Source organism: Salmo trutta, chromosome 29, assembly GCF_901001165.1.
Source record: "Salmo trutta chromosome 29, fSalTru1.1, whole genome shotgun sequence".
NCBI lineage: Eukaryota > Metazoa > Chordata > Actinopteri > Salmoniformes > Salmonidae > Salmo > Salmo trutta.
Window position 1 is genome coordinate 29,948,665 of NC_042985.1, and position 23,288 is coordinate 29,971,952.

A 23,288-nucleotide genomic window follows, 5' to 3' on the forward strand; every position below is an offset into this window, starting at 1 on the left:
TGATTGTAGTGTAATTTTTATTTATTATCATGAAGATTGACCACAAAGATCGCCATTTTTCCATTCACTATAATGAGGGATCCTGTTTTCTGCTAACAATGCCTGCAGTACCGTGTTTGGCATTGAACTTCGGTGGCTTCAGTCGTTCTCCGCTGCATCCAATTTAAGGGACTGGAGGGGTTCAGTAGGAGCAGGAGCTAGGGGTTTATATTGGACTGGACATAAGAGGTTGTACAGAGTACACATGGGTATACACAAACAAAACTGTGTAGCCTGTGACACAAATCCAACCATGATGTATGTATGTACAGTTGCGGTCCAATATATTGTCCCCCATGCACCATTCACCATTTCTTCATAAATAAGTTGAAATTGAAAAAACTTTTGGTCTTCACTCGTATTCTTTTGGTTTACAACTGCACAGAACCCCCCCCAAAAAAATCTAAACTTAAAAGTCCAAAAATTGACTAAGTTATTAAAAATTCTAATTAATTTGGTTGGAGGCAAGTGAGCCTCGTGTATTATGTAGTTTTGCTCACCTGTGGTAAGTTGCAGGTGCTTACAGGGTAAAAATAGCAATTTAACCAGTTTTAAAAAGACATAACAGAACATTCTAACCAGTATATGACCAATGTATCATCTTGATTCATAACACACCACCACTCGGTTTATATCAGTGCTGTTGATCTCTGCCTCGTGATACTATCAAGTGTCTCCCTCTGAAACCACTTGGTTGAGTTGATCAAATCAAATCTCACAGACACAATAATAAAACGTCAGGGGGGAGTTCTGGGTTTTTAATAGTCCGTGTCCCTCTCTCTCCAACCCTGCAGCTACAGTATATGACCTTGTGGTTGCCCTGGATGGGCTTTTCCCTCCTGCAGCCTCCCGTCCGTCCCATGTTAGTTTTGCTGCTGGTGTTGTTGACCCATTGATGTAGCCATGGCCACACCGAGGCCCCTAGCCATATGCTGCTCTGAGGCCATTTGTAAAGCCTATAGGAACACAGGGCTGTGATTGGAGCAGCCCAGGATTTGCATGAATGAGTACTGTACATAGAGCGAGCACACCAGCAGTCATGAAGCACTGGAGGGGAACAAATGCTAGCTCAGGCCATGTTTCTCTTCTCTGTTGTTTCTCTCCCCCATCTCTCTTCTTTCTCTCCCTCTCTCCCTCTCTATCTATGTATCTGTCTGCCTCCTATTGTTAATATGTTGCAGACTGTCCTTTCGAGTATAAATAAACATGAATGGGAAAGAGTCTAGCTCCCTGGGCCTCTGCTACCTCTCCTGAACTGCATTATGATTGGTCACTTTACTGTACGCCTGGCCTATATGATAAACAGTATAAATATGATAAAGAGTATAAATCCAGTTTTGCCAACTTGAGAGCGGTGTGAAACCTCATGTGGGTGACTGTGAGAATCGTGCTGTAGCTGAGCCGCTGGCGGGCGCATCTGGAACGGCCAGCAGCTGACACTGCAGCTGCTGCTGGGGTTGCGTGCCTTTCTCCACTCAGTGTGTGACTCAAACTCTACTCAGCCTGTCCTGGATGGAATTACAGCATGTGGATATTACTCTTGAGAATCAAACTGAAAATCACCACCAAGGCAATGTATTGTTAAGTGTTTCCCAACTTCTCCATTGTTGTAGTTTGGTCCAGAGCAAGACAAGGTACATAGATGGAGCAGAATGAATACGACACACACTGTGTGAAATTTAAGGCAATATGCAGTATATTCCATGTCGTATGCCAAAAATGGACTGGCCATAGGGCAGTTTTGGCAAATGCCAGATGGGTTGGTCCATCGTCAGTCCAGTGGGCCTGTCTAATTGCGTAGAATGATCATAATTTTGCTAATAATGCGGGCCTAGAGGAAACATGAGGACTAAAACAAGAGCCAAAGTGTGTGCTAACAGGGGAAGGCCCCTTGCCTCCCCTTCAGAGAGAGATATTGATGTGCTTTACCTCTTCGCCCTCCACTAGACAGTGATTCCCTTTTTCTCCAGGAAGAATCAGATAACATTACACCCTACTTCAGCAGGCTGTAGGTGACGCAGATAAAAGCTATTAGGTTAAATGTTTAGACAATTGTGAGGTATGTTTGGCTGTATAAAATTGGCGGCATGTCAATGTTATTGTACACGGAGCTCCCTAGCGCGTGGAGAAACTGGAGAGTCCCTCCCTGCCCACCTTGGTTAATGGCTGCCTGGGACTTTCCTCCTTCTTGTTGTTGCACTGTTTGACAACTGATTTTAATGACCCTTCCTACTATGCATACCTGTTATGATAAATGTCTTTATTGTACAGTTATTCATTTAGATACAATATCGTGTATTTGTGTAATAATTATGAGGATATGGACATTAAAGTTAAATAATGGTTAAATATATATATTTTTTAAATATGGATATTAGCAGATACCTTTTCCAAAGCCACATATAGTTGATATAGATGTTTTCAACTACTGTAGTTACGCCACTTGGACCACAAATTGTAAAAAAAATATATATATATATATTTAAAAAAGGATAATAAGGTAATATTCCTGTGAGTGAGTGGGTAGGCGTAAGCCCTTTGTCTTCATGCACGTAAAGTTGGTTGATTTCTATGCTGACACACACACACACCCACAAACAGGGGCAAACGCATGTTCCAACGTCCTGCTGATTGTCAGACTGTATTTGCACTGTGCTATCAATCAGCCCATCTGTCTCTGTCCACCCTTTCCGTAGGGCTGGCGCAGTGCACATAATGTTCCCTGCTCCTGTGGGTACACACACACACACACACACGTACCCACACATGTACAGTTACACTCACGCACACAGTCACACACAAACATACACGCGCCAACAGTCATGCACGTGCAAACGCACATACCATGGTTTCCGTTAACCGTGATAGCATTGCTGGGTTTATAATGAGAATATCCGGTAAATTAAGATGCTACCGGTCAAATGTCTGGCGCCACATTTTCAAAATGGAAACCCTAAGATAAACACACAAAAGTACAGGCGCTCTTCCATGCATCATACATTCGCGCTTCAGCAACAAAACAGCCGTTGTGTGACAGATCCCAGTGTACTATCTATCGTTCCTGAATAGATATGGACAAATGTGTTTAAACGATTTCTATTGAAATATGACCCATTTAGTCAAACCAGAGCCACAGTTTGTGTGCAGTAATAATGTTTCTGATAACAATAGAGATTCATATCCAGACAGTTCATTGATTGGATGACCAGTGTCTGTGTGTCTGTATGGAAGTTACCCTATCATTTGCTTTGCTAAGAAATAAAGCCACAAAATAAAACCACAAAAGAGATCCTAGAAAGACCATTATTTTGGGTTTTATATGCTTTAGTGAAAGTAGAGTTAATCTATTTTATAAAGGCCCAGCTGATTGAGGCTTTTTTGACAGCTGGTGTATTCCCTACACATTATCCACCTGTTTACTCTTTCTCTCCTCTCTTTCTCATATGAAGGGAACAGAACATTTCACTCTTCATCTCTGTCTTTCTGTCTCTGTCTCTCTCTCTCTCTCTCTCTCTCTCTCTATGTGTCTCTCTCTGTCTCTCTCTCTCTGTCTCTCTCTCTGTCTCTCTTTCTCTCTCTCTCGGCTCCTCCTCCCAGTGACTCTGTTATGCAGGACTTGCCATTTCCTACCATCTAGAAGTTATTAGAAGGGTGAGGTATTGTATAACTAAACAGCAGGCATGGAAACATTAGCCTCTGCCTCTCTACCCCTTTCAAATCAAATCAAATTGTATTTGTCGCGTACACATATTTGCAGATGTTATTGCAGGTGCAGTGAAATGCTTATGTTTCTAGCACCGACAGTGCAGTAATACCTAACAATACAGAACAATACACACACATCCAAAGAATAAAAATAAAGACATTAAGAAATATCAGAACGAGCAATGTCAGAGTCCGGAATATATATATATATATATATATATATATATATATATATATATATATATATATATAGTATATTTTGGAGTCACTTAGAAATGTCCTTGTTTTTGAAAGAAAAGCACATTTATTGTCCATTAAAATAAAATCAAATTGATCAGAAATACAGTGTAGACATTGTTAATGTTGTAAATGACTATTGTAGCTGGAAACGGCTGATTTGTAATGGAATATCTACATAGGCGTACAGAGGTCCATTATCAGCATCCATCACTCCTGTGTTCTACTGACACATTGTGTTAGCTAATCCAAGTTTATAATTTTAAAAGGCTAATTGCTCATTAGAAAACCCTTTTGCAATTATGTTAGCACAGCTGAAAACTGTTATTCTGAACTGGCCTTTAGATTAGTTGAGTATCTGGAGCATCAACATTTGTGGGTTCGATTACAGGCTCAAAATGGCCGGAAACAAAGAACTTTCTTCTGAAACTCGTCAGTCTATTCTTGATGTGCTGCACCATGAGCTGGACTGTCTCTTTGGTAGAGGATAGCTTGGCGAGGGGAATGAAGTGGAAAACCAGTCCACTACTGTCAGGATGGCGGTGTTGCCATCAGACGGGGCAAGACCCGTGACAAAGTCCAGGGATATGTGAGACCAGGGACTGTGAGGGACAGGCAGTGGTTGAAGGAGTCCAGTCCGAGCTTCCCAATGAGTGTTGTTCTGCGCACAGACCATGCAGGCGGCGACGAACGCGGAGACGTCCGGGACCATGGTCGGTCACAAAAAGCATTGCCGCACAAAGGCCAGGGTCCACCAGGGAGCCCTGGTGGCAGGCAAGCCTGGAAGAGTGGGCCCACTCCAGGACTGAGCAGCGGACAGCATCAGGAACAAAAATCTGGTTATCTGGGCCCCCCCTGTTCCCAGCCTGCTTCCCTATTCCCTGGCTGAGTGCTAGGCACGAGGTGAGAAGGATGGTCTCGGGGTCCGAGGGTGTAGCCGCGGGGCTATGGCGGCATGACAGCGCATCCGGCTTGATATTCTTGGATCCCGGTCCAAGAATGGTAGGAGAGGGTAGGAGAGGGAGAAGTTAAACTGGGTGAAAAGCAGGGCCCACTTAGCTTTACTGGAATTGAGAGGCTCTTGTGATCCGTCCACACAATGAACGGATGTTACGCCCCCTCCAATCCTCCAACACCATCTTCACTGCGAGAAGCTCACGATTTCCCAAATCGTAAGTCCTCTCCTTGGCCTTGAGGTGGTGGGAGAAGAAGGCGCAGGGATGTAACTTGAGGTCCAGGGAAGAACGCTGGGATAGGACAGCCTCCACTCCGACATCTGAAGCATCGGCCTCACCACGAACTGACGGGACGGGTCAGGATGAACCAATATGGGAGCTGTGGTGAAGTGGTGCTTGAGGTCCCGGAACGCCCGGTCAGCAGCTGGAGCCCACGTGAACTGAACCTTGGGAGAGTTGAGTGCAGACAGAGGGAAGCCAGGGTGCTGTAGCCCCGGAAAAAGCGTGAATAAAAGTTGGCAAATCCCAGGAAACGTTTCAGCTGCACTCTGTACGTAGGCTGGGGCCAATGCACCACCGCTTTCACCTTCCTGGGATCCATCTGCACATTCCCTGCAGCGATGATGTACCCAAGGAAGGGGATGGTGGCGCGAAGGAATTCGCATTTCTTCGCTTTCACAAAACGCTAGTTCTCCAGGAGGCGCTGGAGGACCTGTTGGACTTGGAGCACATGTTCTTGGGCTGAATGGGAGAAAACGAGGATGTCGTCGAGGTAGATGAAGACAACCCGTTCCAGCATGTCGCGGAGAACGTCATTGACCAGGGCCTGGAACACAGCTGGGGCGTTGGTAAGGCCAAATGGCATGACCAGATATTCGTAGTGACCACTGGCCGTGTTGATGGCAGTCATCTACTCGCCCCCCCGTATCCTCACCAGGTGGTAGGCGTTCCGCAGGTCCAACTTGGAGAAAACGGTGGCCCCCTGGAGTGGCTCGAAGGTCGAGGCGATGAGTGGTAGCGGGTAGCGGTTCTTCACCATGATGTCATTGAGGCCCCGGTAGTCGATGCACGGTGTCCTTGATGTAGGTCTCCATAGCCTTGGTCTCCGGATCCGACAGAGAGTACAGTCGTACCGGGCCGGTGTGGTGCCTGGGAGAAAGTCGATCCCGCAGTCATAGGGGCGGTGCAGAGAAAGTGAAGTGGCCCGGGCTTTACTGAAAACCTCCCGGAGTTCCTGGTACTCCGCAGGAATGGTGGAGAGGTCCGGGGCAATTTCTGAGCCCACTGGAAGACGTCCTGGGGCAGGCTGCGCTGACTTCAGGCAATGAGCGTGGCCGAACGGGCTACAGCCCATGATGGCACCAGTAGTCCAGTCAATAAGGGGATTGTGTTGCTGGAGGCAAGAGAATCCCAATACACAAGAACCTGAGGAGACTTAATTAGCATGAATTGGATAGCCTTGCTGTGGTTCCCTGACACTCGTAGGTTGATGGGAGTGGTATTGTGGGTGACCCGGCCTGTAGAGTGCCCATCCAGCATACTAACGTCCATGGGAATGGAGAGGGGCTGAGTGGGGATGCCCAGCTCGGACACCAGGGTAGCATCCATAAAACTCTCATCAGCCTCAGAGTTGGTCAGTACTCGAAGAGATTTCGACTGATTCTCCCACAGCAGAATGCATGGAAAGGGGTGCGAGTAAGGGGAGAGGAAAAGTTTTCCTTATGGCTCACCAGAGTACTCGCTCCTACTGGTGAGCCTGTTTTTTTAGTGGAAAAGAGGACACGAAATGACCAGTAGTCCCGCAATACAGGCAACTCTTTGTGTGAAGCCGGTGTGGACATTTGGCTGGGGACAGCCTAGCTCTGCCTAGGTGCAGGAAGAGGTGATTCGGCAGACTTCTGAGACTCTGGGTGGAACTCGGGTAGCCTCAGGTCTTCTCGGCAACAGAGACATTGGGGACTTCCGGGATGCCTCAGAGACGAGGTGGAATCCTTGGGCGGGCGAGTGGAATCAGACCCCCTCTCCTTCCTGCGTTCCCGTAGCCGCCCATCTATCTAGATGGTCAAGGCAAAGAGTGAGTCAAGATCCGTCGGTTGTACCCGGGCTGCTAGGTCGTCCTTAACCTCCTCCGATACTCAGGGACGTGCAGGAATGAGTCAAGCAGCGATTCTGGATTCCAGGCATTCACAGCTGGCAACGTGCGGAAATCCACTGCATAGTCTGCCACACTGCGGGAGTCTTGCCGAAGCTGGAGTAACTTCCGGGCAGTCTCTCTCCCAGGCAATGGATCAAAAACCTTCTTCACCTTCACCACAAACTCCTCCAGACTGAAGCAAACGGCCGACAGTTGTTCCCACACGGCTGTAGCCTAGGCGAGAGCCCTCCCGGACATCAGTGTGATGAGGTACACTATCTTCGAGCGATCCGAGGGGTAGGAAGAGGGCTGCAGCTCGATGATGAGAGAACACTGCACAAGAAACATCCGACAGGTTCCTGGCTCTCCAGCAAAGTGTTCCGGGGGAGGTAAGCGGGGCTCTCAAGAAACCGGGGTGGCCGCGCAGCTAACAGCCGGGTTACTGAGGGGCTGGGAGGTTATCGTCGTGGTAGGCTGCCTGACAGACAACCCGCAGAATTGCTCCAGGAAAGTGTTCAAAGCACGGTAATGGCGTTCGGCCAAGGTCTGGAACACTTCCATAAGACCACGAAGGAACTCCCCGTGCCTTCCATTGGTGGCTCCTTGGGAGGAGACGGCGTTGCGGAGCTGGTCCAAGTCTGCTGGGTCCGTTCATACTGTCAAGGCTCAGGAGAAGACCCAGATGCAGACAGTTTCAAAGTAACAAAAGTTTATTACAAAAACAGTGGGGCAGGCAAACGACAGGTCAAGGGCAGGCAGAGGTCAATAGTCCAGAGTAGAGTCCGAAAGGAACAGAACGACAGGCAGACTCAGGGCAGGCAGAAGTCAGTAATCCAGGGTGGTATGACAAGGTATAGAACGACAGGCAGGCTCAGGGTCAGGGCAGGCAGAATGGTCAAAAATTTGGAAAGCTATAAAACAAGAACTAGATACAGAAAGGAGCACAGGAAAAAAACGCTGGTAGGCTTGACAGAACAAATCAAATTGGTAACAGACAAACAGAGAACACAGGTATAAATACACTGGGGATAATGAGGAAGATGGGTGACACCTGGAGGGGGGTGGAGACAAGCACAAACACTGGTGAAACAGATCAGGGTGTGACAGGATGCCTGTATCTTTGTAGTGACTGGGTGTATTGATACACCATCCAAAGTGTAATTAATAACTTAACCATGCTCAAGGGGTATTCAATGTATTTTTTTGGTGGGGACCCATCTACAGTACCCTTTAGGTGCCCTTGTTTGCGAGGCATTGGAAAACCTCCCTGGTCTTTGTGGTTGAATCTGTCTTTGAAATTCACTGCTCGTCAGAGGGACCTTACTGAGGGGGTACAGAGATGGGGTACAGAGATGCGGTAGTCATTCAAAAATAATGTTAAACACTAATAGTGTCCATGCAATTTATTATATGACTGGTTAAGTATATTTTTAATCCTGAACTTATTTAGGCTTGCCTTAACAAAGGAGTTGAATACTGATTGACTCAAGACATTTCAGATTTTCATTTTTAATTCATTTGTAAACATTTCAAAAAACGTAATTCCACTTTGACATTATGGCGGATTGTGTGTAGGCTAGTGACACAAAATCTAAATGTAATACATTTTATATCCAGAGTGTAACACAACAAAATGTGGAAAGAGTCGAGGGTTGTGAATACTTTCTGAAGGCAGTGTATGTACATATAGGTAGGGGTAAAGTGACTAGGCAACAGGATATATAATAAGCAGTAGCAGCAGCGTATGTGTTGAGTCAAAAGAGTGAGCACAAAGGATGTCAATGCAGATAGTCTGGGTAGCTATTTGGTTAACTATTTAGCGGTCTTATGGCTTGGGGGTAGAAACTGTTCTGAGTCCTGTTGGTTCCAGACTTCAGTACTGGTTGACATGAGGTAGCAGAGAGAACAGTCTATGACTTGGGTGGATGGAGTCTTTGACAAGTTTAGGGCCTTCCTCTAACACCGCCTGGTATAGAGGTCCTGGATGGCAGGGAGCTCGGCCCCAGTGTACTAGGCTGTACGCACTACCCTCTGTCATAGGCGTGGGGTGCTGAGGGTGTTGCAGCACCCCCTAAAAAATCTGGAATATTTTTTTCATTAATAATTTAAAAAAAATGTGTACTGGGCCTTTACTAGTCCTTTATTAGCAGACTGATATAGCCGTTTGTAGCGCGTCTGTAACACGGGCATATAGCCGTCTGTAGCGCTAAATTGTAGCACCCCCACCCCCATCTTCCCACAGCTGTGCCTTCTTTAGCACTTTGCGGTCAGATACCAAGCAGTTGCCGTACCAAGTGGTTATGCAGCCAGTCAAGATGCTATCAATGGTGCAGCTGTAGAACGTTTTGAGGATCTGAGGGCCCATGCCCAGGAGAGAGGATAATGAAAGTTCACAGAAGTAACAAGTCATGGTAGACCTACCATAAGTGATTAAAATTGGTAAATGAATGACCAAAAAATCTGTAATTACTGCAACTGAATTGGCTACAATGGGAAATCATAATAATCACAAACCGCAGTTGGGTCACCTGCTACTGTCCTCCCTTCCACTGGCATACTGTTATGTTCAGCTCATAACTGTTATCTTTGTCTTTCTGTTGTCTGGAGGTCAAACCAAGAGTGTTATAACAGTATGAGTCTGGACAACCTCCCTTTCTCTCTCCCTCTCCAGTTAATGTCACATCTCAAAGATCTTACTGACACCTACCCATGAGCCCCCTCTCTTTCCACTTACTTTAACCAGCATTCTCACCCACTGTGCACCCACCTGTTTCTGACAGGTGTATAAAATCGAGCACACAGCCATGTGATCTCCATAGACAAACATTGGTAGTCGAATGGCTTACTGAAGTGCTCAGTGACTTTCAACGTGGAACCGTCATAGGATGCCACATTTCCAACAAGTCAGTTCGTCAAATTTCTGCCCTGCTAGAGCTGTCCCGGTCCACTGTAAATGCCTTGATTCATCACTCCAGAGAATGCGTTTCCACTGCTCCAGAGTCCAATGGCGTCTAGGAGCAACAATGGCTCAGCTGTGAAGTGGTAGGCCAGACAAGCTCACAGAACAGGACCGCCGAGTGCTGAAGCGCGAAGCGCCTAAAAATCGTCTGTCCTCGGTTGCAACACTCACTACCGAGTTCCAAACTGCCTCTGGAAGCAAAGTCAGCACAATAACTGTTCATCGGGAGCTTCATGAAATGGGTTTCCATGGCCGAGCAGCCACACACAAGCTTAAGATCACCATGCGCAATGCCAAGCGTCATCTAGAATGGTGTAAAGCTCGCCGCCATTGGACTCTGGAGCAGTGGAAACGCGTTCTCTGGAGTGATGAATCACGCTTCACCATCTGGCAGTCCATTGGACAAATCTGGGTTTGGCGGATGCCAGGAGAACGCTACCTGCCCCAATGCATGGTGCCAACTGTAAAGTTTGGTGGAGGAGGAATAATGGTTTGTTTTTCATGTTTTTCATGGTTCGGTCTAGGCCACTTAGTTCTAGTGGAGGGAAATCTTAACGCTACAGCATATAATAACATTCTAGACAATTCTGTGCGTCCAACTTTGTGGCAAAAGTTTGGGTAAAGCCTTTCCTGTTTCAGCATGACAATGCCCCCGTCCACAAAGCAAGGTCCATACAGAAATGGTTTGTTGAGATCGGTGTGGAAGAACTTGACTGGCCTGCACAGAGTCCTGACTATAACCCCATTGAACACATCTGAGATAAATTGGAATGCCGACTGTGAGCCAGGCCTAATCAGCCAACATCAGTGCCCGACCTCACTAATGTTCTTGTGGCTGAATGGAAGCAAGTCCCAGCACAATGTTCCAACATCTAGCGGAAAGCCATCCCAGAAGAGTGGAGGCTGTTATAGCAGCAAAGGGGGACCAACTCCATATTAACGCCCATGATTTTCGAATGAGATGTTCGACGAGCAGGTGTCCACATACTTTTGGTCATGTAGTACAGTACAGTATAGTGGAGACAAGAAGAGTATATTACTGTAGAGTACAGTATATTCTACTGTACTGAACTATACTTTACTGTACTGCACTCTACTGCACTGTACTGAACTCTATCCGTGATAATCCTGTGGACCAGACCAAGTTGAATTAACTTCTTATGGGCAGGTGGGACAGTAGCATCTCACCTGGCCAACATCCAGTGAAATTGCAGAGCGCGAAATTCAAACTACAGAATTATAAATATTTAAATTTCATAAAATCACAAGTGTAATACATTAAACTAAAGCTTAACTTCTTGTTAATCCAGCCGCTGTGTCAGATTTCAAAAAGGCTTTAGGGCGAAAGCACACCATGCGATTATCTGAGGACAGCACCCCGCATACGAAAGCATGAAAAACATATTTCAACCAGGCAGGTGCGCCACGAAAGTCAGAAATAGCGATATAATAAATGCCTTACCTTTGATGATCTTCTTCTGTTGGCACTCCAAAAGGTCCCAGATACATCACAAATGGCCCTTTTGATCGATAATGTCCTTCATTATATCCATAAAAACTCAGTTTAGATGGCGTGCTTCAGTCAATAATCCACCCAGTTTCCCTCCATCAAAATTCATACAAAATGAATCCCAAACGTTACTAATAAACTTTTCCAAACAAGTCAAACAATGTTTATAATCAAACTTTAGGTACCCTAAAACGTAAATAAACAATATAATTTAAGATGGAAAATCATTATTGTCTTTACTAGAGAAAAATACCAAAGAACGCGCTCTCTTCCATGCGCTTGGAGACATTACAGCCAAAATGGGAGCCACTTAGAAAAACTACAATTTCTGGCTCATTTTTCCAAAAACCAGTATGAAACTCTTTCTAAAGACTGTTGACATCTAGTGGAAGCCCTAGGAGCTGCAATCTGGGAGGATTTCACCTTATAATAAAAGTGACAGCCATTGAAAACAGTGGTAGGCTGATTGTTTTTTTGGGGGGGATGGTTTGTCCTCAGGGTTTCGCCTGCCATATCAGTTCTGTTATACTCACAGACATATTTTTAACAGTTTTAGAAACTTTAGAGTGTTTTCTATCCAAATCTACCAATTATATGCATATCCTAGCTTCTGGGCCTGAGTAACAGGCAGTTTACTTTGGGCACGCTTTTCATCCGGACATGAAAATACTGCCCCCTACCCAAGAGTGGTTAATACTACTCTTTTGTTCACAGATAGCCAGCCTAGCTGCTTAAAATGTTCGACCTCCAGATGAATATGAGGGGGAGTTTAAGTACAATTCTTACAAACTTGTTTTGGCTTGTCTGCTGGTGAACAATGATATGTAGGCATAATCTAAGTGACAACTAACGCAGTCTTTAGGGTGTCTATAGCAAGGTTTCCATTCAATTGGCGACAGATTTGAATGCGACTTTTCTAAAATGCGCATAAAAACAATATGCTAATTTCCCCATCAGGGTTGTTTCCATCAAATTGACTTGTTGCGGATAAAAGTATGTGCGTAAACACGTAGTGCACATAAAAAAATACAAATTAAATGGGTTTCCATTAGAGGTCGACCGATTATGATTTTTCAACGCCGATACTGATTATTGGAGGCCCAAAAAAAGCCGATACCGATTAATCGGCCGATTTTTGTATTTATTTCTAATAATGACAATTACAACAATACTGAATGAACACTTATTTTAACTTAATATAATACATAAATACTATCAATTTACCCTCAAATAAATAATGAAAAATGTTCAATTTGGTTTAAATAATGCAAAAACAAAGTGTTGGAGAAGAAAGTAAAAGTGCAATATATGCCATGTAAAAAAGCTAACGTTTAAGTTCCTTGCTCAGAACATGAGAACATAGAAAAGCTGGTGGTTTGTTTTAAAACGACTCTTCAATATTCCCAGGTAAGAAGTTTTAGGTTGTAGTTATTATAGGAATTATAGGACTATTTATCTCTATATGATTTGTATTTCATATACCTTTGACTATTGGATGTTCTTATAGGCACTTTAGTATTGCCAGTTCGAGCTCCTACCAGGAACACATCGACAACAGCCACCCTCGAAGCAGCGTTACCCATGTAGAGCAAGGGGAACAACCACTCCCAAGTCTCAGAGCGAGTGACGTTTGAAACGCTATTAGCGTGCACCCTGCTAACTAGCTAGCCATTTCACCGGTTACACCAGCCTAATCTCGGGGGTTGAAGTCATAAACAGCGCAATGCTTGAAGAATTGCGAAGAGCTGCTGGCAAACGCACGAAGGTGCTGTTTGAATGAATGCTTACGAGCCTGCTGCTGCCTACCATCGCTCAGTCAGACTGCTCTATCAAATATCAAATCATAGACTTAATTATAACATAATAACACACAGAAATATGAGCCTTTGGTCATTAATATGGTCGAATCCAGAAACGATCATTTCGAAAACGAAACGTTTATTATTTCAGTGAAATACGGAACCGTTCCGTATTTTATCTAACGGGTGGCATTCCTAAGTGTAAATATTCCTGTTACATTGCACAACCTTCAATGTTATGTCATAATTATGTACAATTCTGGCAAAGTAATTACAGCCTTTGTTAGGAATAAATGGACTTCACACAGTTCGCAATGAGCCAGGCGGCCCAAACTGCTGTATATACCCTGACTGCTTGCGGAACGCAAGAACGCAAGAGAAGTGACACAACATCACTTCCCTAGTTATAAGAAATTCATGTTAGCAGGCAATATTAACTAAATATGCAGGTTTAAAAATATATACTTGTGTATTGATTTTAAAGAAAGGCATTGATGTTTATGGTTAGGTACATTGGTGCAACGACAGTGCTTTTTTCGCAAATGCAGTTGTTAAATCATCACCCGTTTGTCGAAGTAGGCTGTGATTCGATGAGAAATTAACAGGCACCGCATCGATTATATGCAACGCAGGACACGTTAGATAACTACACAGGATTGATGATATTACTAGTTTAACTAGTGATTATGTTAAGATTGACAGTTTTTTATAAGATAAGTTTAATGCTAGCTAGCAACTTACCTTGGCTTCTTGCTGCCCTCGCGTAACAGGTAGTCAGCCTGCCACGCAGGCTCCTCGTGGAGTGCAATGTAAGGCAGGTGGTTAGAGCATTGGACTAGTAACCGGAAGGTTGCAAAAACGAATCCCCGAGGTGACAAGGTAAAAATCTGTTGTTCTGTCCCTGAACAAGGCAGTTAACCCCCGTTCCTAGGCCGTCATTCAAAATATGAATGTGTTTTTAATCTGACTTGCCTAGTTAAATAAAGGTGTAAAAAAAAGTATATATATATATATATATTTTTTTTTATCCGGCAAATCGGTGTCCAAAAATTACTGATTGTTATAAAAACTTGAAATCGGCCCTAATTAATCGGCCATTCCGATTAATCCGTCGACCTCTAGTTTCCATGGCATTTTCAACTCTCGGCCTACTTTGTCACTAAAAATGTTCCTTATGTTTCCCAATCTGCCCGATCTGGTATTGGCACATGCGTTCTAGCCAACAGCTCGCAAATACAGTGCGGGTATAGCCTACATGATGAGATTATTATGGACAAAGGTGCATGATCATTTTTCTTTGTCAAACGGCAGCCAAGCATCGATCATCATGTCACCAGAATAAGACCCTTGATATTTAGCAATGAAAGGAGCATCAAGCCGTGAAATTCATCATCATTTATTTAATCTGTAGTTTAATAAACTGCATGCTTTCCGAGTCGTAGTGGGAGGACCACACACCATATCATCGCGTGACTCCAAGTTTACTTCGATATGATGGTTATTATATCAATATTTGTGCATATAAGCGTTTCCAGTGACATTTCTAGAATAATATTTTTTTTCGACACAAAAAGATCCCACCTTGTCTAGCATATTTGGTTTTGTCAACATTTGAAAGTTTACTGACAAATTAGCTGTTTCCATCATGCCTGTCATTACATTTTGTTAAACGACGTACTTTACTCGCATAAAAAGGTTGGATGGAAAACTGGTTAATGTCAAGCGATTTTGAGGATGCTGGAATGATATTTTGGACGAACCTGCGCATGCCAACAGGATACTTTTGAAGTTGCCTAATCAGATTAAAACATTGTAACTGGTTGTGTTTATGGCACATATAAAAGGTTATACATGTTAAAAGTTAAACGACAAATATTTTGACTATATTAAGGCGTTAGGTTCTAGGTGTGTGAGGAATAGCCGCCCGGATTGGAGAGGAGGAAGAGCGCGTGTTAAACTTTCCTGAATAACTGGGCCTGCTGGGACCATATGGTCAAATTACCATATGACGATTTGGGTGAATGACGATCCGCAACAGACAGCGCATCTCAGGATCAGAAGTAAAAATACAGCAAGACGGACCTGATACTGTGCCTTTCTAGTCCTTAGAAATTGTCGAGAGTAGAACTACAACTGATCCAAATGGAATGAAACATTCAAATCACAGGGCTTTTGCGCCTTTATTCAAATACCATTTTTCACTGCAGCCTAGATTAGAATGTTGTACTCGCTTGAAAACAATAATCTATTTATTCATCACATTGTGGTGTTGTAGGCTAGTCTAGGATAATTGTGTTGTCCCTAAACAAGATCAATAGCAGAGCTTTTTGAGCTGCATGTCTCATGTCTACTGTTCTTTCATGCTCAATGATGCACCTGGCCTTTTCCGCTGCCAATCAACTATTTCTATTTGTGCTTGTGGATTCACATTGAAAATGTATGCCGCTTTGAATGTGTGGTATGATTGCTAGTTAGCCTATTGGAGATCTGGACAAACGATCCACCCACCACTATTGACTATTGTCACTATGACTGGTGGATAGAGGGCAGGATAGGCAGTCTGGTCGACTATTTTTGACCTTTGGTATAGTAAAAAATAGCATGTGGAAAAGCATAGTGCATAAGGGAAGTACAAAAACACCTTGATATGGGGAGTCTCTTGCAAGCAGATGAGGAAATGTGGCTATGATGGAAGAAATGATATAGTAAAACCTGCAAAAGAGCGAATATAAACCAGGGAAAGAAACGCACTACCTTCCCCTGTGCCCAATAAAAAACCCACAGCCTTCCCAAAGCAAAAACAACTTTTGGGGAGGGTAAATGTGTCTGTGGAAATTGTTAAAAGTAGTACTTGTGCATAGAATTGTATGGTTAGTTAAACTTTGAAATGTAATGTTTTTTATTTGGCGTACATTTTAAAGTTACCGTGGAGTTGCCCATCATCCACCCCCATCCTTGTTGCCTTCCTCACCTCTATCCATCCCTCCCTCCCATTCTCGCTCCTTTTCTTCCCTCTCTCTGTATTGTAATTTTCTCTCTCTCTTGCTTCCTCTCTCCCTCTTTCAGTCTCTCTCCCTCTCTCTTTCAGTTCCCTCCCTCATCCCTCCCTCCCTCCCTCCCTCCCTCCCTCCCTCTGCGTGTAAGCTAGGAGCTCCCTGCCATGTTGTCCATTCACCATGGCTCAGTATGAATGCCCAGCAGGGGTCTTCTGGAGTGGACCCCACCCCCCTGAGCCCCGACTCTACTGCACATGCTCAGATGGATATCTCATAGCCCCCATATTCGCCATCCGTACTGGACAGGCATAACATCTCTGAGTGATGATAACTCTGTGCGTGCGTGTGCGCGCGTGCGTGTGTGTGTGTGTGTGTGTTTCTATGTGTGTTAAGGACAGTCTCCTCTAGTGTAGTCTGTCTCAGTGCTGTAATATGTTGCGGTTGTGTTCTGTCTCTCTTCACAGGGTGGTTGATGTGATTACTGTAGCTGGAGATGGGAGTGTGGGTCATTGTGTGCATGTGGAGTAATGGCTTCCACACAGAATGGTCCAGTGAATCCTCGGGCAGTGAGCAGGGAAATGGCAGCAAACGGTTTAATGACTTAATAAGACCTAATTAGTGTAAATGGAGGAGAAGAGAGAGGAGCAGTGGAGGTGAGCTGGGGGGACTGAGTGTGCCTTGGCTACAGCAGCCTGACATACAGCAGGCAGCCCTCGTTTATTAGTTGATGAAAAATAGGCTCTGATGTGTTTACTCATCCCAGGAACACCTCTGGAGAACAGAACAGCACACTGCTGCTTTCAGGTGCTCTCGTGCTACAGTGAGGGAAAAAAAGTATTTGATCCCCTGCTGATTTTGTACGTTTGCCCACTGACAAAGAAATGATCAGTCTATCATTTTAATGGTAGGTTTATTTGAACAGTGAAAGACAGAATAACAACAAAAAAATCCAGAAAAACGAATGTCAAAAATGTTAAATTGATTTGCATTTTAATGAGAGAAATAAGTATTTGACCCCTCTGCAAAACATGACTTAGTACTTGGTGGCAAAACCCTTGTTGGCAATCACAGAGGTCAGACGTTTCTTGTAGTTGGCATGTCAAAAATGTTATAAATTGATTTGCATTTTAGTGAGGGAAATAAGTATTTGACCCCCTCTCAATCAGAAAGATTTCTGGCTCCCAGGTGTCTTTTATACAGGTAACGAGCTGAGATTAGGAGCACACTCTTAAAGGGAGTGCTCCTAATCTCAGTTTGTTACCTGTATAAAAGACACTTGACCACAGAAGCAATCAATCAATCAGATTTCAAACTCTCCACCATGGCCAAGACCAAAGAGCTCTCCAAGGATGTCAGGGACAAGATTGTAGACCTACACAAGGCTGGAATGGGCTACAAGACCATCGCCAAGCAGCTTGGTGAGAAGGTGACAACATTTGGTGCGATTATTCGCAAATAGAAGAAACACAAAAGAACTGTCAATCTCCCTCAGCCTGGGGCTCCATGCAAGATCTCACCTTGTGGACTTGCAATGATCATGAGAACGGTGAGGAATCAGCCCAGAACTACACGGGAGGATCTTGTCAATGATCTCAAGGCAGCTGGGACCATAGTCACCAAGAAAACTATTGGTAACACACTACGCCGTGAAGGACTGAAATCCTGCAGCGCCCGCAAGGTCCCCCTGCTCAAGAAAGCACATATACATGCCAGGCTGAAGTTTGCCAATGAACATCTGAATGATTCGGAGGACAACTGGGTGAAGGTGTTGTGGTCAGATGAGACCAAAATGGAGCTCTTTGGCATCAACTCAACTCGCCGTGTTTGGAAGAGGAGGAATGCTGCCTATGACCCCAAGAACACCATCCCCACCGTCAAACATGGAGGTGGAAACATGCTTTGGAGGTGTTTTTCTGCTAAGGGGACAGGACAACTTCACCGCATCAAAGGGACAATGGACGGGGCCATGTATATTGGGTGAGAACCTCCTCAAATATTGGGTGAGAACCTCCTTCCCTCAGCCAGGGCATTGAAAATGGGTCGTGGATGGGTATTCCAGCATGACAATGACCCAAAACACACGGCCAAGGCAACAAAGGAGTGGCTCAAGAAGAAGCACATTACGGTCCTGGAGTGGCCTAGCCAGTCTCCAGACCTTAATCCCATAGAAAATCTGTGGAGAGAGCTGAAGGTTCGAGTTGCCAAACGTCAGCCTCGAAACCTTAATGACTTGGAGAAGATCTACAAAGAGGAGTGGGACAAAATCCCTCCTGAGATGTGTGCAAACCTGGTGGCCAACTACAAGAAACGTCTGACCTCTGTGATTGCCAACAAGGGTTTTGCCACCAAGTACTAAGTCATGTTTTGCAGAGGGGTCAAATACTTATTTCTCTCATTAAAATGCAAATCAATTTAACATTTTTGACATTCGTTTTTCTGGATTTTTCTGTTGTTATTCTGTCTCTCACTGTTCAAATAAACCTACCATTAAAATGATAGACTGATCATTTCTTTGTCAGTGGGCAAACGTACAAAATCAGCAGGGGATCAAATACTTTTTTCCCTCACTGTATCTCTTTCACACACACACACACACACACACACACACACACACACACACACACACACACACACACACACACACACACACACACACACACACACACACACACACACACACACACACAAAAAAAAAACATATGCCCACAAACAGGGACAATGTGTGTGTGTGTGTGTGTGTGTGTGTGTGTGTGTGTGTGTGTGTGTGTGTGTGTGTGTGTGTGTGTGTTGTGTTTGTGTCAGATGTATGCCAGGGTGTGGTGTGTGTAGTGTGTAGTGGAGGCTTTGAGAGCATTACCCTACTCTGAGACAGGGGTGGTGGAGGGTCAGCCCTCATTTAATCAAGGAAATAATTCCATCTCCCATTAAGTTAATTAATACAAGGCCTCGCTCAAAACAGAACCAGAGGGAAACCCACCCGGGAGAACAATAGATACAGTGCATTCAGGAAGTATTCAGACCCCTTGACTTTTTCCACATTTTGTGATGTTACAGCCTTATTCTAAAGTGTATTAAATAGGTTTTCCCCTCATCAATCTACACACAATACCCATGATGACAAAGCAGGTTTTTAGAAATGTTAGCAAATTTATTACAAATAAACACTTAAATATTACATTTACTCAGTACTTTGTTAAAACACCTTTGACAGTAATTACAGCCTCGAGTCTTCTTGGGTATGACGCTACAAGCTTGGCACATTTGTATTCTGGGAGTTTTTCCCATTCTTCTCTGCGGATCCTCTCAAGCTCTGTCAGGTTGGATGGGGAGTGTCGCTGCACAGCTATTTTCAGGTATCTCCAGAGATGTTCGATCAGGTTCAAGTCCGGGCTCTGGCTGGGCCACTCAAGGACATTCAGTGACTTGTCCTGAATCCACTCCTGTGTTATCTTGGCTGTGTGCTTAGGGACATTGTCCTGTTGGAAGGTGAACCTTCGCCCCAGTCTGAAGACCTGAGCACTTTGGAGCAGGTTTTTATCAAGGATCTCTCTATACTTTGCTTCGTTCATCTTTCCCTTGATCCTGACTAGTCTCCGAGTCCCTGCCGCTGAAAAACATCCCCACAGCATGATGCTCCCACCACCATGCTTCACAGTAGGGATGGTGCCAGGTTTCCTCCACGCATTCAGGCCAAAGAGTTCAATCTTGGTTTCATCAGACCAGAGAATCTTGTTTCTCATGGTCAGAGTACTTTAGGTGCCCTTTGGCAAACTCCATGCGGGCTGTCATGTGCCTTTTACTGAGGAGTGGCTTCCGTCTGGCCACTCTACCATAAAGGCCTGATTGGTGGAGTGCGGCAGAGATAGTTGTTCTCCTGGAAGAAGAATTTTTATTTTAATAAATTAGCAAACATTTCTAAAAACCTGTTTTCGCTTTGTCATTATGGGGTATTGTGTGTAGATTCATGAGGAACATTTTTTATTTAATCCATTTTAGAATAAGGCTGTAACGTAACAAAATGTGGAAAAGGGGAAGTGGTCTGAATACTTTTTGAATGCAATGTACAAATCCTTGTTATTTGTTGCTTGCAATATGCTGTGTTTTTGGCAAAGGTGTGGACTCGAGTCACATGACTTGGACTCAAGTCAGACTCGAGTCACAAATATGATGACTTGCAACTCGACTTTGACTTTAACACCAACTTGACTTGGACTTGAGCCTTATGACTCGACCTGACTTGATACCCTCCCCAACGAAATATAAAACATTATGCTATTAAAAAAAGTGTGCAGCGCATCAACTCTTCATTTAACGGATTACAGCTTGAATCGGACAGCAGCCAATCAAATTGTGCCAGCTGAGAAAAAGTTGCGCGTGGCATTGCAGAGGAACGTCAGCGGGTGAATTCAGATGGAGCCCTTGGAAAGATGATACCCAAAATTATTATTTTCGGATATAAAGACTACGCTGTATCAACAAAAAAACGGATTGCAACTTGCAAAACATGCAGGAAGTAAATGACAGACGGAGGCGCAACAACTTCCAAATGTATTTGACATTTGAAGCTGCACAAAGAACGGTAAGTTGTGGCTAATATAGCCAACAGCTATATCATTCATAACTTTGCTAGTGTAGCATGTTGGCTAACGTAACGTTAAATCAATGAACCTCCACACAGTCAGTCAGTGCGGGAACGTGATCATTGCACCCAAGATTGACTGGCTAGGCAGTTGGTAGCCTACATCCTGCCTGATGTTACTGCTGTTCCTAAAACCATTGACATATGTTAGCCTACACACCGTGTGTGTGTGTTAAGGTTGGGCGATTGTGTACAAGCCTACATCGCTCGATTGCGTCCCATAGCGATCCTCGATAGTCGATCGCTATGGGGGGGGGGCTTTCTCATGGCTATCCATGTATTTCCATGGAAATATAAGTTTATTTGGAAAGTAAATAAATGTATTTTTAAAAGCATTCATGATTTGCAGAAATGTAATATACTAACTATTACTTTTGTTAAAAATATGAAATGGTATTACATTTGGTGAAGAGCACATTATGACTTGTTTAGGACTTGAGACTTGACTTGAGACTTGACTCGCAACTTGCCTGTCTTGACTTGGGACTTGACTTGGGACTTGAGTGCTAAGACTTGAGACTTACTTGTGACTTGTAAAACAATGACTTGATCCCACCTCTGGTTTTGGGACTTTTCGGTCTGGGAATGGTCTCTCACTTCAAAATGTATGATTGTTGGTTGTTGTTTGCCCAACACTTTTCTGGACATATTACAACTCAGTAAACCTGACAGTACACAGGTTGATCAACAGGATGTGAAGTTCACCTATGCCGCTGTAAATGGGGTACGCATACAGCCAAAGATAAACACTGGCATGTACAAACTACAGGGAAGAACCTGTAAGCATTCTAAAGATATGCAGTTGTGTTGCATGTTTTCTAGCAATTTTACATTTCTTGGTTTCGCCCCTTCATTCCTTCTCTCCCTCCTCCATCTCTCATGCTAACCTGTCTCCCCATGCACACTAATCTCAGACCACTCATGTCTGTCAGGATTTGGAGTCTAACTCTCTCCCTCCCCCCTTCTCTCCCCTGTTCCCCCTCCAGAGAAGCCTGTGACGGTGGAGCTGAGCTGTGGGGCGGGGCCTGTCCTCGTGGTGCTGGAGCCGGGACAGCCCCTGCTGCTGGACTGTCACCTGGGGGCCATGCCCCTGGACACGCCCCTCAACGTCACCTGGCTGCAGGATGGGCTCCCCGTGCTGGAGGGGGAGGGGAACTCCCTCAGGACCCTGGCCAACGGATCATTGCTGGTGCTGCCCACCTCTGTGGATGGTCGGACACCTCAAAGGGTTGAGGGGGGCTACAGCTGTGTGAGCGCCGGCCCCTTTGGAGCCCTGACCAGCCGCACCATTGCCGTTCACCTGGCCAGTGAGTATTATTATTTCTCAGACAGGGCGGGGCTCTGCCCGCTCAACTCCACCAGGGTCAGACTCACATGGAATGGCATGATGGTCTGGTGTCCCCACATAGGAGCACAGCCACATTCCTCATAGGGATTTCCACATTTGGTCCTCCTCTGTCTCAGGCAAGAGTTTGATTGTGTGGCAGGTCGGCCACACCGGTGGTGTCCTGGGGACAGGAAGGCTCCACACCGGTGGTGTCCTGGGAACAGGTAGGCTCCACACCGGTGGTGTCCTGGGAACAGGTAGGCTCCACTCCGGTGGTGTCCTGGGAACAGGTAGGCTCCACACCGGTGGTGTCCTGGGAACAGGTAGGCTCCACACCGGTGGTGTCCTGGGAACAGGTAGGCTCCACACCGGTGGTGTCCTGGGAACAGGTAGGCTCCACACCCGTGGGTTGAGGACAGAGAGGGGGAAAGGGGGAGAGCGAGAGAGGGATGAAGAGTGGGATGGAGAGAGAGAGAGGGAGCGAGAGCGATAGATAGATAGAAGGTAGCAAGAGATCCGGTTTACCCCCTCTCCTCCCTCTCCCCTCTCCTCTCCCCTCCTTCTCTCCTCTCCCTCTCTCATCTCCCATCACTCTATCCTCCCGTAGAGCTGCTTTCATTATCCTCTGTAAAAGTGGCAGTCTTTATTCAGTCATTAGCTTTGTGTAGAATGGGACTGTATCCTTTATGGAGGTTCCTCCTTTTGTCAGCTGTCACATGCCTATTTATGAGGATGCCTTGTTTGGGGGGAATGAGGGGACAATGAGGTAGGGAGGGGATGACTGAGAGGGATGAAGGGAGGGAGGGAGGTGACTGAGGACTTTGAGAGGGATGGAGGGAGGGAGGTGGCTGAGGAATTAGGATTGGTGAAAATAGAAGGAAGTAGGAAGGTAGGGGAGGATACATTGGGGAGGAAGGGAAGGTGGGAGATTTGGGTGGGAGGTGACTGAGGAGTTTGGGATGGTGAAGGCAGAGGCTCTTCTGGGAG

The 23,288-nt window shown here is 45.1% G+C and overlaps 1 protein-coding gene across 4 annotated transcripts in view; it reads left to right on the top strand.

Moving 5' to 3' along the window:
* Nucleotides 1-23,288, top strand: part of igdcc4 (immunoglobulin superfamily, DCC subclass, member 4) — a 67,109-nt gene that overhangs the window by 9,005 nt on the left and 34,816 nt on the right. For all 4 annotated transcript variants that reach the window (XR_003870477.1, XM_029721695.1, XM_029721693.1 and 1 more), the window contains exon 2: nucleotides 21,961-22,281. Coding sequence is in view for 3 of the 4 variants with exons in the window: in XM_029721695.1 (XP_029577555.1) it covers nucleotides 21,961-22,281 (321 nt within the window). In the remaining variant the exon portion in view is untranslated. The remainder of the gene's footprint in view (nucleotides 1-21,960; nucleotides 22,282-23,288) is intronic.